Source organism: Patella vulgata, chromosome 3 (genome assembly GCF_932274485.2).
Source record: "Patella vulgata chromosome 3, xgPatVulg1.2, whole genome shotgun sequence".
Lineage (NCBI taxonomy): Eukaryota > Metazoa > Mollusca > Gastropoda > Patellidae > Patella > Patella vulgata.
The window spans coordinates 78907709-78922840 of NC_065881.2; the positions used below are offsets into that span (position 1 = coordinate 78907709).

General features: G+C 38.9%; 1 protein-coding gene across 1 annotated transcript; it reads right to left on the reverse strand.

Moving 5' to 3' along the window:
- Positions 1-2616: 2616 nt before the first annotated feature.
- On the reverse strand, positions 2617-6369 carry LOC126815590 (uncharacterized). Its single transcript, XM_050541302.2, has 2 exons — positions 6359-6369; positions 2617-3626 (listed from the first exon to the last, which is right to left on the reverse strand). The coding sequence occupies exons 1-2, from the start codon at positions 6367-6369 to the stop codon at positions 2708-2710; spliced, it is 930 nt and encodes a 309-aa protein (XP_050397259.2). The 3' UTR covers positions 2617-2707.
- Positions 6370-15132: the final 8763 nt, after the last annotated feature.

Below are 15132 nucleotides of genomic sequence, written 5' to 3' on the forward strand. Positions count from 1 at the left end.
GTGATATAGGCGTAGCCTGTTCCACAATTCTATTCTTGTTGAATAAAGTATAGTCTAAAAAACCCAACATGGATTGGTAACATATTGTGTTAATTTAATAAAAGCCTTGTAAATACTTGTAAACCTTCATGTTAAATTCAGTTTCATATTTTCAAATAATCAATAAGTATATATAGCTTAATATTTGCAAATACATTTAGTAAGCTGTCAGGACGTTTTTGTACCCAGGGACGCACAACATTACCAATTGTTGTTTTTGTGCAAATTTAGGCATGTCCCACATGTGAGCAAACATCTGTAATTTTAGACTCTTCTTCACACAATTTACAGAGCACTTTGCACACCCCCTTTCCTATATATACTAAACCGCAACTAAACAGCACCCCCCCCCCCAAAAAAAAAAAACAAAACAAACAAACCGTCAGTACGATTTCAAAATCAGAGAGGCACTTTAATCAAATCATTCTACAAAACAACTTAATAAATGGATCAAAGCAACTTTTTGTGAACAGTATGTGTGACATATATCACACAACAGTGTGTGATTAATTCATCACAATTCCAAGATATTACGAGAAGGTTTAGAGTCTGTACACAGTCTATACATCAGTATCTAGTGTGCCCACCGCGAGTGTCTGTACATGCTGTGTTTGTTCTCGGTACGACGTTATTAAGTCTCCTCTGAATTTCATCCCAAAGATGTTTAATCTGGTTTAAGTCCGGACTAAGGGATAACCAGTGCATAACGTTGACATCCGTTCTGCTGTAGAAATGCCCGTACCGTACCTCCCACATCATTTCGATTCCGGACCAGGGAGTTCGTTTTTTTTATTCAATCCGAACGACTATACGTTGTTCTTGCCAGTCCCTCCGTGCCTTCCCCACTGACAAGGGCGGACATCGCCAGAAAAATCCCGATGAACGTTGATGAAGTTAAAGAGCAAACTTCCTACTCACTGGGCCACCATAGCCCCCACTTCATTTCGATTGCGGACACAAGACCCCTTTTTTGTTATCCTGTCCGAACGACTATCCGTTGTCCTTTGCCAGACTCCCCGTCCTATACCACTGATAAGGGGGAACCACACATAAAAAAACCCCGATCGATGAACCTTGATGAAGTTAGAGAGCAAAGAGAGATTCGAGAAGACTTAAAATCCAGTACATAATGCAATGATATCTGTCTTAGAAGGGATTAAAATTGGTTAGGACTATTAAACTTTCTAGAATCCCAAACATTTCCGTCTATTTGGATCCATGTCCAAATATAAATGCCGAGGGACGCGTGGTAGCGAGAAGTCGAGATTGTGACGAAGCGAGAGTGTGAAGACGCGAGGGAGCGAGAAGTCGAGGATTGTCAAAGGCGAGAACGCGAGGGAGTGAGAAGTCGAGAGTGAGAGAGCGAGACCGCCAGGAATTTCAATGGCGAGAACGCGAGGGAGCGAGTACTCGAGGGACAAGGGAGCGAGAAGTCGAGTTGAAAATAATCTCGTGTTCTCTGGGCGATATCCTCGCCCTGTTTCCTCGCGTTCTCGAGAGATTATGAAATGGCAGCAACAAACCCGGTGTGGGGATCTTGCACGGACAGCGGCGTTACGACCTACACTTAATTCAAATTCCAACTGTCAAGGGTTATTTTACGTGAACGCCATTTGGTTTTCGTCCCATTAGAATGACTAAACACTGTTCTTTGTCAGCCCCCCCCCCCCGTTCCTGCAACACAACAAAACCTGAGAAACTTACCCTTTCCAAAACCGGGAGCGAACCCAAGACCTCCTGATTACCGAGTCAGTGACTTACTCACCGAGCTACCGCGACTACCGATCATTTGGAGGCTTGATCCGATATAAAGCTAAAATAATATCAAATATACTTTACTTTGCTTTTGTACGTAAAATATTTTTTTTTTTTCGACAGAAAAAATGTCGTCATCTCTTGTAACACTACAGATAAGAGAAGATCATCAGCATAGTGATAAGACCTTTATTAAGAACATGAAATAGAAATAATTCGGGAGGAGCTCTTTTCCAAGCCCGACTTAGTGCCAGTAAAATCCTGGTTATATAGAATATGGATAAGAGCAATCATCATATTTGATATTGTTTATCAGATTATGGTATCTGTAATTGCATTGCGTATATTCTTAAAAGTCATTATAAGGTCATAGTATGATGCACTGACCACTGCATTTCCTTTGAGTGTTGTACACAGACCATGCGTAGCTTGTAAAGGACATATTGAATTAATTACATGTTTAATTACAACACAGGCAGTCGTGACTTAAGAGAAGTGCAAACAGAGTTGAAAGGTCAATATTATATATATATATATATATATATATATATTATCAAAAAGCAGCTGGAGATCAATAAGTTCAATTTGATAAAAGTTATAGATCACTTTGTCACAGTCTGTCGTGTTATGCAAAGGGCGAGTTCCGCTCAATAATTATGAAATAAAAGAGCCAGCCTATATATAAAAAAAAAACATTTGAGAAAATATATTGAGTGACGCATCTGTATGCGAGAAAACTAAAATAATATGAAATCACGAGATCCCGATCCCTTATCCCGAACAGTGAAAAGTGGCCCGGAATCCTGAGAGAAAACACCGCAAAAAACCCCCAAAAACCCAAACTAGCTTTTGTTTCTATGATCGCATGGTTTCTGAAATACACACCCGGTGGCATTCCAAAACACATAATCTTTCAATCTTGGAATAGATCCAGTAACTGTTTTTTACAGTAACAAAGCATTTGAATCTTTTCACCTTTGACACAATCTGCCGTGTGGCCATACTTATTCAATCTACTGATTGCTTCGTAAGAATCAAATTTTTGAGACCAAGCGTCGTAAACTAAGGTGGTGTCGAACTCGCCCGATCTCGGATTTAATACAACAGAAATTTTAATTATGTGTTTGTTTGAACCAATAGAGAGAGCAGAATTCGTAACTGTGGTATGATTGACACTATTTGAAGCATTATCGGGATTTCTGCTTGTTGATTTAAATATTTTGAACACTTTTATTTCATCAAGTTCGAGTCTTGAGCACATTTTGTGATTCGCTAATCTATGATAAACGTCATCTACGAAAAATTGCGCACTTCTATCGCGAAATTTAGTATTTTTAGTTAGTTCATCTTCTTCTAATTTACAGACACACCAATGTGGAAGGATTCCCGCATTTTCACAAGTTCTGTCAGCTGGGATTTTTTCAAACAGACTTATCCCCCTTTGTTTTTTGGCGTCAATATTCCCGGTTGGTTTACCCGAAAAATATAAAATATCTTTTAAAGTTTCATAAATATCAAAGTTTGATGTCAATCTTCTTGTATTATGCGATAAAGAATTCACAATTTGCGGATATTTTTTATGAAACCACTTTGGAACTGCAACATACATCATGGGCATTCGTTCTTCCAATTTGCCTATAAATGTTTTTAAAAAATTTCCAAAACGAAAGCCGTGATCGCCAAAGAAAACCAACACAGTATTCTTAAACACTCCGCTATTTAGAGCCTTTTCTAGGATTTCAAAATAGTAGTCGTCGGCGGTATAGGCGTATTTAAGTGAATCTTCGTGAGTCAGGCGTACTGGAAATGAAAAGGCAAACGCTGGACGATTTCTAAAAGTTTTAAAAAAGTCTAAACCGTATTGAAGTATGATGCTTGTTTCTGAGCGATCGTTAACACAGTTGTGGAAATTATTCCATACGTCGGAATCGGCTTCTAATGCTAAAGTAAAGGGCCGTAAATAATAATCAGTTGGCAGTTTTTGAAAACCACCCACGGTTGACTGGAATGTTCCAAATTTTGGATAACCTTCCCCAAACAGCGTTGAATATCCAGCCTGAGAGTAATTCCTCCAAATTATATTAAGATGATCCATCGGTGTTTGTTTTCTTTCGCGGAGGGATTTGGTGATATCTAGTCTTTCAAATTCCTCTTCGGCGAAATGTCCCGTTAATATAGGTACAATATTGATAAAAGAATTGTCTGCCACTTTAGTGTAACCTTTAAAGTCAAATGCTCCGAGTTTCTTTAGTAAAAGATCTCTCGTTTTAGGCATATTTCGGATATGGTTGAGTCTCGACATAGATTCTATACCAATCATCCAGACATTCAGCAATTCACTTGGTCGGTTTCGCGCCTTGTGTTGGACTAATTTCTTATCCAATTCCTTAATTCGTTCCGTTTTGGGTATAATAAACGCGTGATAATTTCTATAAATAATATTTCCTTTCTTATTAAAACAAGTGACTTTGATTTGATCGCGCGTAACGTTTACATCAGCCGTGAATTTTATGGGTTCTGTAAACATAACTCTGTGTTCGGAATTAGACTTTCTTTCTATACCTCTGTATTCACAATGGGAAAATTCTGTGAAATCTTTCAGTTTCTCAGATATTCTTAGGGTAAGCCCTTCGTTACTCGTGTATGTGTCTTTCACATTGCAGCCATATTTCTTTCTATTTTTAAAGATGCTTCTAATGGAAGTACTGAATGGATTATAATCCGGTATTTTACACCCAGCTGTATTCACAAAGAAATCTGGAGACAAATTATGGACCCTTTCCTTCGGAATCGTTTTCAAGTAGTTCCAGTTAAATTTGTGAAATGCACACGAGAACAAAAAAAGGCAAAAGAACACTTTTACAATTTTCCGCTTCACATTTTTGATTCTTCCCATTTTTCAACAATAGTACGGTATCTGAAACTCAAAGATAAAGACACAGTCATCAGCAGTCCGCTCACTATGGTAGACTATCTAGAATGAAATAATGATGCTGTTTACAATTATAGCACCCTGCACGTTTCAAGTCAGTAGCTTGAAGCGTATATATGGTATTAGTGTCAGTGGCTTGTGGCACGAAGTAACAGTATATTGTCGCATACATAATATATTATGTCAACGCTTGGGCGACATAATATATTGTGTTGACGCTCCAAGCGTGTTAGCATATTAGACCTGTAGACTCAGTGGAATGTACGCGTCATCAGAGCGGATCCAGGGGTTGGACCATGGGGACCGGTCCACCCCCTTAACAATAGAAAGTGTCCCTGTAAATAAAAGAGGGCATCCTTATCAGAAAAAGGGCACCTGTGATGTCAGAATTTCAAAAAAGGGCACTTTTCTTTCGGATTAGGGTTAGGGTTAGGACACAGAAAAGAGAGAAAAAACAGAAAAGAAAAAAACAATCGAAACTTACCGATTCCATGATGGAAAATACCGCCAAAATATGTCTCCAAAGCATTCATTGGTTATCAAAGCGCCAATTAAATCTATCGTTGCAAGTTCATGCCTAGTCACCTCCATCCTAGTTCCAAGCGTTGACATAATATATTATATCGCCCAAGCGTTGACATAATATATTATGTATGCGACAATATACTGTTACTTCGTGCCACAGGCCACTGACACTAATACCATATATACGCTTCAAGCTACTGACTTGAAACGTATCGCCTGATTATATTATGGTGGCTGATTGAGGACATGTGAAATTGCGCCTTTTTCATATAACTCAACAATACGACATTTCGTCTTTCAAAAATAAAGTTTACTAGGTGAAAAATTCAAAAAAATTCTCGACATTTGTGGGTGATAAAATAGTTCACGTAGTTTAAGTAATCTGGAAATACATCATTAGAGAGAGAGAGAGGAGAGAGAGAGAGGGGGTTTAACGTCCACTCGACACAAACTATGCCATTTCGGGACTAATACTTGGTTCAACTTTTTTTCAACAATTCACTTGCGCGTAGGGGTCTTTAGCAGTGGGAGGACCTGGAGAAAACCCACGAGGCTGGACAGGCGACCCTACTCTTTGTCACTGTAACGGTAGCCGTACGATAGCCATAGTTTTCCGATTGCTAACTCAGTGTACTGACCGTTTGCTGGTCAATTGCATATTAGAGGGAGAATTAATTGGTGTCGTTTATTGTGTCTCTTTAATATTGTATATATGCCTTAAGCTTGTTTAATCTCATAGCTTTTATATTATTAGTTGGAATATTAAATATGTAGATATTTATTCAGAGAATCAAATTAAGATTATTGGTATTTAGTTAACTTTATTACGTATACCTAATAAGCTTCCCTCAAAATACGTGGTCTTTCGCAGGATCATCATGGCAGCCAAATGTGTCAAATCGGGAAAGGGGTGAAGTCATAAAGGTATTACGTTTTATAAACACATAATTTGTATATTTCTAATATGATAAGATGTTTGTTGTATGTCTAATTACAAGTAAGTGTTATTTTGTGCTATGCCAAGCAATGTTTTACTCATATTTAGGATTCGTCGAGACAGTGCTGTCAGCTGTTCTCGTCCTTTCAACAGGGTTACGTATTGTTTACGTTGTGTTCATTGTTAATGTTAGTCAAACAGTACTGTATGGTAATCAAATGTCTTTTTCTTATTTCAGTTTTCACGTAATGTTCAGTGAAACCTTCAGATTGTTCTTCAGATTATTATAATATTCACGTCAGTATGTAATCAGCATCGTCAGTAATATTTAGCGTGTCTTCAGTGTAATATTCAGCACGTAGATTGTATAATCAGAATATATAGATGAATTCATCCGCATTCGAATTCTCTAATTAGGCTATAGTAGGCCCATGCGTATGCGGACTGATTAGGCTATTCTAGGCCCATGCCAAACTTAATGTAAGCTGATGTGTGAACTGTTTATATATATTTGTAGTAAATTGTACTGGTTAGCTGTTAATATATATAAAGTTTATTCCATGTAAGAACTAGTTGTTTATATTTCGCTGAATGTTTCAGTATAGAATTAGAAAGCATTGACTTCCTAGTATTCGTCCGCAGAGCATCATTCCTCTGTCAATATTGTTTGGCTGCTTCCGAGATAGAGGTATGCTGTTTAGTCACGTTCACGCTCCAACTACTAAACACCCCCATAAACGCGAGCGCTTCAGATCATTAAAGTACAGTGGGGGAGGGGTCAAGTGACATTAAATGTGCTTTAGATCTTGATACAATTAAGGCAGCTGTCCTTGTCAGGCCCTCCGTTCTGCATCACTGACAAGAGGAAACCACGCCGGAAAATCGAGATGAACTTTCTCGGCCAATGCAGGGATCGAACACTCGACCTCCAGGCTAGCGAGCCAGCGCCTTACCCACTTAGCCACGTGATCCCCCCCCCCCATCAAACCTGAAGAGATGAAATGAAATGAAATGGGGTTTAACGCCCTACTGTTATGCGCCTAACGTGGGCTAATGGAAGACGGGCATACGCCATACAGTGTGCTATGAGGGAAATTTTGCCCGGGAAGCGGCGCTACGGCCTACTCTTTATATCGAATTCCAACTGCCAAAAGATCTTTTTTGTACACGCCAATGTGTACACGGGCCCTCTGTTTTTCGTCCCATCCGAACGACGAGACAGCTGTCCTTGTCAGGCCCCCCGTTCTGCATCACTGACAAGGGGAAACCACGCCGGAAACCTGAAAACATAAATTGAAAAAAGAAATGGAACTAGAAAATAAATTCTAACATTCCAGCTGTAGTGTAACTGTAACACCTGACATCACTCAAATCAACTGATTTACCCGAGGTGCTGCAGTTTCTTGATACCATCCAGTGGCTTGAAGGATGGTGAGAGGTAGACTACTCCTTGTCACGTACAACCGGGGATGTTGAATAGAATCCGGGCCCTAATCATAAAAGTAATTATACTAAGTAGCAAAAGAAACATCGGGTTGGTATGTTACTCTGAATAGACGCATTGCACAAAACTTGCCAAATGTTTTTATTGTATATTTGTGACCACATCTCCAACTTTACCTGAGCAATAAGGGTCCTTTCCAAACACAGAATTAAACCTAGGAAATGTTTTCAAAAACGCAACCTGACTTCGGAGATGCTAATGTGTTCTCCATGATTTTCATGTAACCCATGCTGCACGTGCTGTTCACTGGGAGCAGCCCTATAAAATGCACCCCCATACCTGGTTGAATCATTCACACTACAACGCCAGCAGCATGCCACGACAGCTTAGAGGAACCAGGCGTTGGAAGATTCGACGCTGGCCACACTGACCAGGCCGTTGCCAATCACTTCCAGGTCAATGTTCGGACTATCTACAGGCTTCAGCAACGCTTTCGGGCCACCAACACCACGGATGATTGCCCCCGAACTGGTAGACCAAGGGTTACCACAAGGCGACAAGATCTCCATGTGCGACAGCACGTACAGAATCCCTTCACACAGGCATCTGAAAAAGCACGTCAGTGCAGGGAACACACGGAAGACCCATCAGTACCGATACAGCAGAACGGTGTCAACGTTATGCACTGGCCAGCCCTTTCAACACCTTTAGGATGAAATTCAGAGTAGACTTAATAACGTCGTACCGATACCAAACACAGCCGATGGATTGCGCCAGGCTTTTCTGAGAGTGTGTATCCAGGTGCCAATGGCGTTCATCAATCGTCTGGTCCACTCCATGTACAGACGCTGCGCTGCTGTTATTAACACTCGCGGTGGACACACCAGATACTGATATATAGACTGTGTACAGAGTCTAAACCGTCTCGTAATGTGTTGGAATTGTGATGAAATAATCACTAATGTGTCAACATAGGCCACTGTTCACAAAACATTGCTTTGATCGATTTAGTAAGTCGTTTTCTAGAATGATTGATAAAAGTGCCTCTCTGATTTTGAAATCGTACTGACGCGTTGTTTTGGCTGTTTAGTATATTTATCTACAATGCATCTGAATGTAAGGAGTATCAGGGGTTAAACTGACTTGATCTCTTCAAAATTAGATAGTTATGATATTCTCTCAATATCTGAAACTTGGTTGGTTTGGTATTGGAGTGGCTTCAAAGTTATTTAACTGATAGAACAAAGCGTGTTCTCGTCGGAAAAGCCTCCTCTGGTACCTCAGTTGTCACTGCTGGTGTTCCGCAGGGCTCAGTTCTTTGCTCTTTCTGATCTTCATTAACGACATTGTCGAAAAATTACAGTCAAATATAAAAGTATTCGCGGATGATAGATCGTTATATATGTTGATTAAAGATCATACAAAAGCTGTCCAAATTTTAAATTCAGATATTGAAAGAATACACACATGGGCTAAAACACAGCTAGTTTCCTTTAATCCTGGTAAAACTGAAACATTAACAATATCAACCATATCTAAGCACGATCCGATTCCTCTTTGCATGAGCACGGTTAAAGTAAATGTAGTATCTCTTCACGAGCATTTGGGGCTTATTTTTCAAAATATTCTTAAATGAAACATACACATTTAAAATCTTTGTAATACAGTTTCAAAATTTATCAACTGCTTAAGATCACTTAGTACCGACTAGGCAGGAAGTCACTCAAAGCAATATATAGTTCCTATATTTGACATAATTCTGATGGGTGCACAGAATATTTAGCTAACTAGTTAGAACAATTACAATTAGATGCTTTACGCACAATATGTGGCGCCGTGAAGCTAACTAGCCATGATTTACTATATAAAGAAGTCGGTATATTACCTCTAAAACAACGTCGTGAAAGACACAAGTTGATTTTTCTATATAAAATAATAAACCACTTAACCCCTGATTATATACCTTTATGATAATTTAAAAAAACTCAAAAGAACAAAGTATTTTTGCAAAACTAACCTATTTTATAACTCTTACTTTCCTTCAACTACGCGACTTTGGAATAGTCTAGATCTTTCTATACGTAATTCAGAAGAAACGTTATTCACATTTAAACAAAATCTCTCAAAACATGATCACTTGGTACCTTCTTACTACAATATTGGTAAAAGAAAAGTTCAAATCATCCATTCACGATTTCATGTATCAAACAGTGATCTTAATGGACATGCATATTTAAGACACATAACGGACTCTCCAACCTGCCGATGTGGACACAATTTTAAACATCCTTATCACTTTCTGCTGATATGCTTACATTTAGATGCACGAAACACACCTATTAAAACATTACCAACGGAATACATCAACACAAAATTTCTATAGTATGGCTCTACGGACATTTCACTTGAACAAAATCAATTAATATTTTCTGAGATACAAATTTTTGTAGAATTAAGCAAAAGATTTTAACTACTGTAATCGTCTATTATTATTACCACCAGATTCTGTTTACATATTTGTTCACTTTCAGGCCTCGAGTAAACTGATTATATCACTGGCTTTGCCTGGTTACCTAATTGGTGGATCAAACTGTCTGATTATATTTTAAATGAGATGATTGTCTTCATTATTAGCTTTGATTAGGCTTTATCTTGGCATGGCTTCACCAAGCTGCATTTTTAATATTTACAGCTGAATATTTACAGTTTCACCCTCGGTCAGTAATATCAACCCAAGCTAAATAAATCATCCATAAGATTTATTTCTGCAGTTAGGGCGGATCAGAAAAAATTCTTGTATGTAATTATTAATTTTAATTAGACATATTGGCTAAAATTTTATATGAATTCTGGAAAACCTTATTTATTTACTTGCATGTTGGTTTTACAGGTATTTTGAAAGCAGTCTATTTGTGGGGGGGGGGGGGTTGTACGTGGCAGGGAGTAGGGTCGCCTGTCCAGCCTCGTGGGTTTTCTCCGGGTCCTCCGGTTTCCTCCCACTGCTAAAGACCCCTACGCGCAAGCGAATTATGTAAATAAAATTAAACCATATGTTAGTCCCGAAATGACCTAGTTGTGTCGAGTGGACGTTAAACCCCATTTCTCTCTCTCTCTCTCGCAGTCTATTTGAGATTAGTTAAAACTGGAACGGATCTACCGTTTTTGTGTAGGACATGCAAGGTGGAACCGTTAGTTTCATTACCCGGTATTGGCAACCACCACTACCTACTTTACCAACTCTGCCAGAAGCTACTAATGCAACACAACCTTCAAAATCAACAGCACCATCTACATCAAGGACAATAAGATCTAGATGGAAGTTGCAATTACATGTAACATGTCATGAAACCACCCCTCAATAATCCACCCCCACTGAGTCCAAAAATGGCAAAAGACAAAAAGGGAAAACTGGCACAACATGGGAGTGAGTTGAAAGACTCAGAAAGGAAGGAACAGAGGGACTCAAAGTAAGAACAAACTTTATTTTAATATAGTAGTCTTAATTAGTTAATGTATTTACATAGAAACAAAAACAGCAAATAGAAGAATATTTACAAAGAACAATTTTTTAATAATTATAGAAATATTTACTTAAAAAAATTTTGCAAACTCACGATGGATTATTTTTTACACTCTTTCTTGTATTTATATGAGCTCAGGAGGAGCAGCCATTTTCGAAAAATTAATTGTATAAAAAATAAGCTGATATATTTACATAGAAATACAAAATGATCATTTCTGATAATAATTATATAAAATATTCAGACAGTATATGAGCTGGGGGATAATTATTTACAAATTGCTAACACAATTTTTAAATTTCAGAAAATGGTAAATGAGCTAGAAGTAGATGAATGAAATAATGCCTTTAATTTGTTTAATATTTTGGAAGAAGTTGTGAATCAACAGTCAAGCCAATCACCAAATCCAATTCCTGTGACAGATGTGGAGTTATGCCTACAGATATTGAGAAGTTATGTTGTGGTAACAGACCAGAAAATTGTATTTCTTTACAACAAGTAAGTGATTCTTTTTTGTCATATTATCCTTAGAAAGATTTCATTAAGGAAGACTAAAGTCATAGGCGTGAATAGTTGAAGAGCAGTAGTGAAAACCCCTTCATTTCACTCTTTTTCAAATTACCCGGTTTACTGAAAATATATTTTCAAAATAGTTCAAGATACATTATGGAAAATTAGATAAAAGAGCTGTCACTATTATTGTTAAAAACTAGATAATTTAAAGGAATTTCTGAAAATTTCAGTCAAATTGATCTACTCTGAACCGCGAATTTAGCGATAGAATTTTAGGCCTAGCCTCGATCATAATAAAGTCGGTACGATAAAAAACATAGTCTCGATTATCCATTTTTTGATTTAATCATCAAGGAGTACTGAGCAGCAGGTCGGATTCCAATCCAGTAAATATCGCAGTCTAGCGACGACATCGAGAGTTGATTATGGTCTGGATAAGTCTAATAATTTAGATAACATTTCAGGCCTAAAGAAAGAAGGGTTTAGAGCCAGGAGTTCTGGATTTTGCCAATGCAATCTGATTAAAACACAGATCCTGTTTCGTTTCATTTTTCATAATTCAAAATTTCGTTTTACTTGTCTTTACTACACTAGGATCTGGAAAAGATGTTATATATATGATGTTAAGTGTTACGGCAAGTTTTTTGCATGAATTTCACGGAACTGTGGGTAACCAACTAGAAACATCAACGCTGATTGGCTAATCAAATGACTGACGTCATAGAGTCAAAAGCCGCTTGTATGACCTCTGACGCGACCTTCCACTACAACCGATCAGACCTTCGTGTAGTGTACGCCATCGAAAGTATTTTAATCATATTGTTGCCAATGTGTACCGAACCGATGTCTTAGCAATTAGATGTTAATCGCAGAGATGACACATGTCTTACAGGCAGTTTGTGATGTGACGCCTTGGTACTACAGGGAATAGAGTCCTAATAGTCTAATACCCCCCTGTTGTGTCCTGAACATATGGACAGTATACAGGTTTTAATCCAAGAAATACTATTATGAAAAATTAAAAAAATTCTTACATTAAAATCTGGTTCTCTTTCTTGGCTATTTCTGAAGTTGGTTCAGGCTTGGTTTTTGCAATGGTCCCAGCAAGCAATCTTTCAGATGTCAACCCCACCCAGTGCTCTTTTCCCTCGTGCTCCATCCGAAATGGGGGGTGGGGGGAGGGCTTTAGGTTTAATGCCTGTTTCCACCTAGGGTGATATCGCAGACAAGTGGTGCCTTAGAATTTGCCAGAGAAGCCACATAGTAGGCTTAGACCAGTATTGGCAGGAGATGTGAGATCAATAATTAGTAGGCCTATTCGATTTTGTTTCCTTAAATAAAGACACATTGCCTTTTGCAGGGTAGCGTCCAAGGTAACATTTCATGGGGTTTGTGTGGGAAACCGTAATACCGCGAGCGTGCGCAGTCTGGTCCGCATTGCAATTAGTGCTGTGATCTGCATAGGCTAAGGTTGGTAGATTTGACTGGCATCTGGGCCCTTCACCATATTATATAGCAAGGATAACATGAAGCCATAATACGTGGCTCCTTTCACTGGTGCAAAAGCCCAGTTTGATTCCTCTTAAAAGTATTTTCTGTGGTACCTGAAAGATTGAAATTGTGAAAGAGTTATTGTTTGTGGGCTTAATTTTTGTACGGCATGCTTAACAGTCCTTAGAAAAACAAGTAAAAGCTGTTTTCAGTTATTGCCGAGATATTTGAAAACTGAAGTGAAAACATTGAAATGATGATCGTCAAACAATCTGACAAACCTTGGGTTATAAGGCTCATCCTGTCATAATTGAAATGCAGGTTACTTTCATAAACATTATACATAGCTTAAATGATCTATACACCCGCTCAAAAATTAAGCACCACCAGATTTTTTTGATATGATTGAAATGACCCCCACTGTGTATCAATAACTGCTGCAAAACTTTCCTTGAATATGTCATCTCTGTGTTTGTATGACAGCAAACTTGTATTACACATGATAAATGACTACATAAATTGAGAAAGAAATGTTTAATGAACAATATTTCAATACATGAATATTTCAGCAAATTTGATAGCCAATAAAGTATCCCTGTCCACAGAAACCGGTCAACTGTTTTTCATCCGAAAGGCCTTGAAATAATTTGTTAATTGTCTCTCTTCCTTCACCCAAATTGCAGTTAATATCGGGTGTAACCTCCTCTGACACCGATGCAATTTTCAACACGCCTCCTCATGCTGGAAATGAGTCGTCTGATTTGATTTTGTGGAATATTATTCCATTCCTCTCGAAGAGCCTGTGTAAGTTCAGCAAGATTTTGCACACAGGGACCCGTGCTCGCACCCTGCGATCCAAAATGTCCCATAAATGTTCAATCGGATTGAGGTCAGGGCTTCTTGCCGGCCAAGGGAGAGTGTCAATGGCGTTACGTCGAAGATATTCCCTCACCACATTGGCTCGGTGGGGCCGGGCATTATCGTCCATAAAGATTGGTCGACCCGCCAACGGGTGGTTGTCGAAATGGGGCACAATTTCCCTTTGGAGGACTTGATTTTGATATCTGTCGCCATTGAGGTTGCAGTCATATGAACAGCATCCCCAGACCATCACAGAACCACCACCGAATGGAATCTCTGGCTGGATGTTATGCTGTTGGTAAGCAGTGCCTCGTGGACGCCAAATCCGGACTCTCGTCCGACCAATGGACACGTCTCCATACCGGATGTTCCAATCACTCCTTGCGTTGCACCACTGTAATCGTTCTTGGATATGTCTCTGAGTGAGGAGAGGACGTCTGATAAGTCTACGTGCTGCCAGTCCACCTGCTTTTAGTAGTCGTTTCACCGTACCAAGGGACAATCGGGTGTTGATAAGCCACCTGTCTCTGAGACTCCGACTTGTCGATCTCGGGTCCTGTCTGGCATGTCTTACAAGGAGTCGGTCATCACGAGGTGTGGTTTTTCGTGGTCTTCCACTTCGTTGACGATCTTTGACACCCCCCTTATCTCTGTGCTTCCTTACAAGACGACTGATGACGCTGTGGTTTATGTTACGTTGCCGTCCAATTTCCCTACATGACATGCCAGCATTTTGCATTCCGATGATTTGCCACCTCTCATTGTTATTAATACGCCGTCGAGGCATAGGTCCAATGCGTTTTTGACTCTGAAACCTTTTAGCAATGACAGGACTAAACTTCGATTTTTACAGTTGTATGGTCACCGTGCTACAGTGACTTTCAGCGGGCACGTGCATGTCATGCAAAGTTGTTTTTGCATGTTACCTCTCTATAACGTAACCTAGTTTTAAACATCATTGACCGTTTTCTTCTATGTTGAATTTTCGCTTCAAAATTTATTATTGAAGTTGGTGGTGCTTAATTTTTGAGCGGGTGTATATTTAATAACCAACTAGATTAAAATGGAAAATTTAAAATTACAAAGGCGGACTCAGAGATCACGGACGACAAAG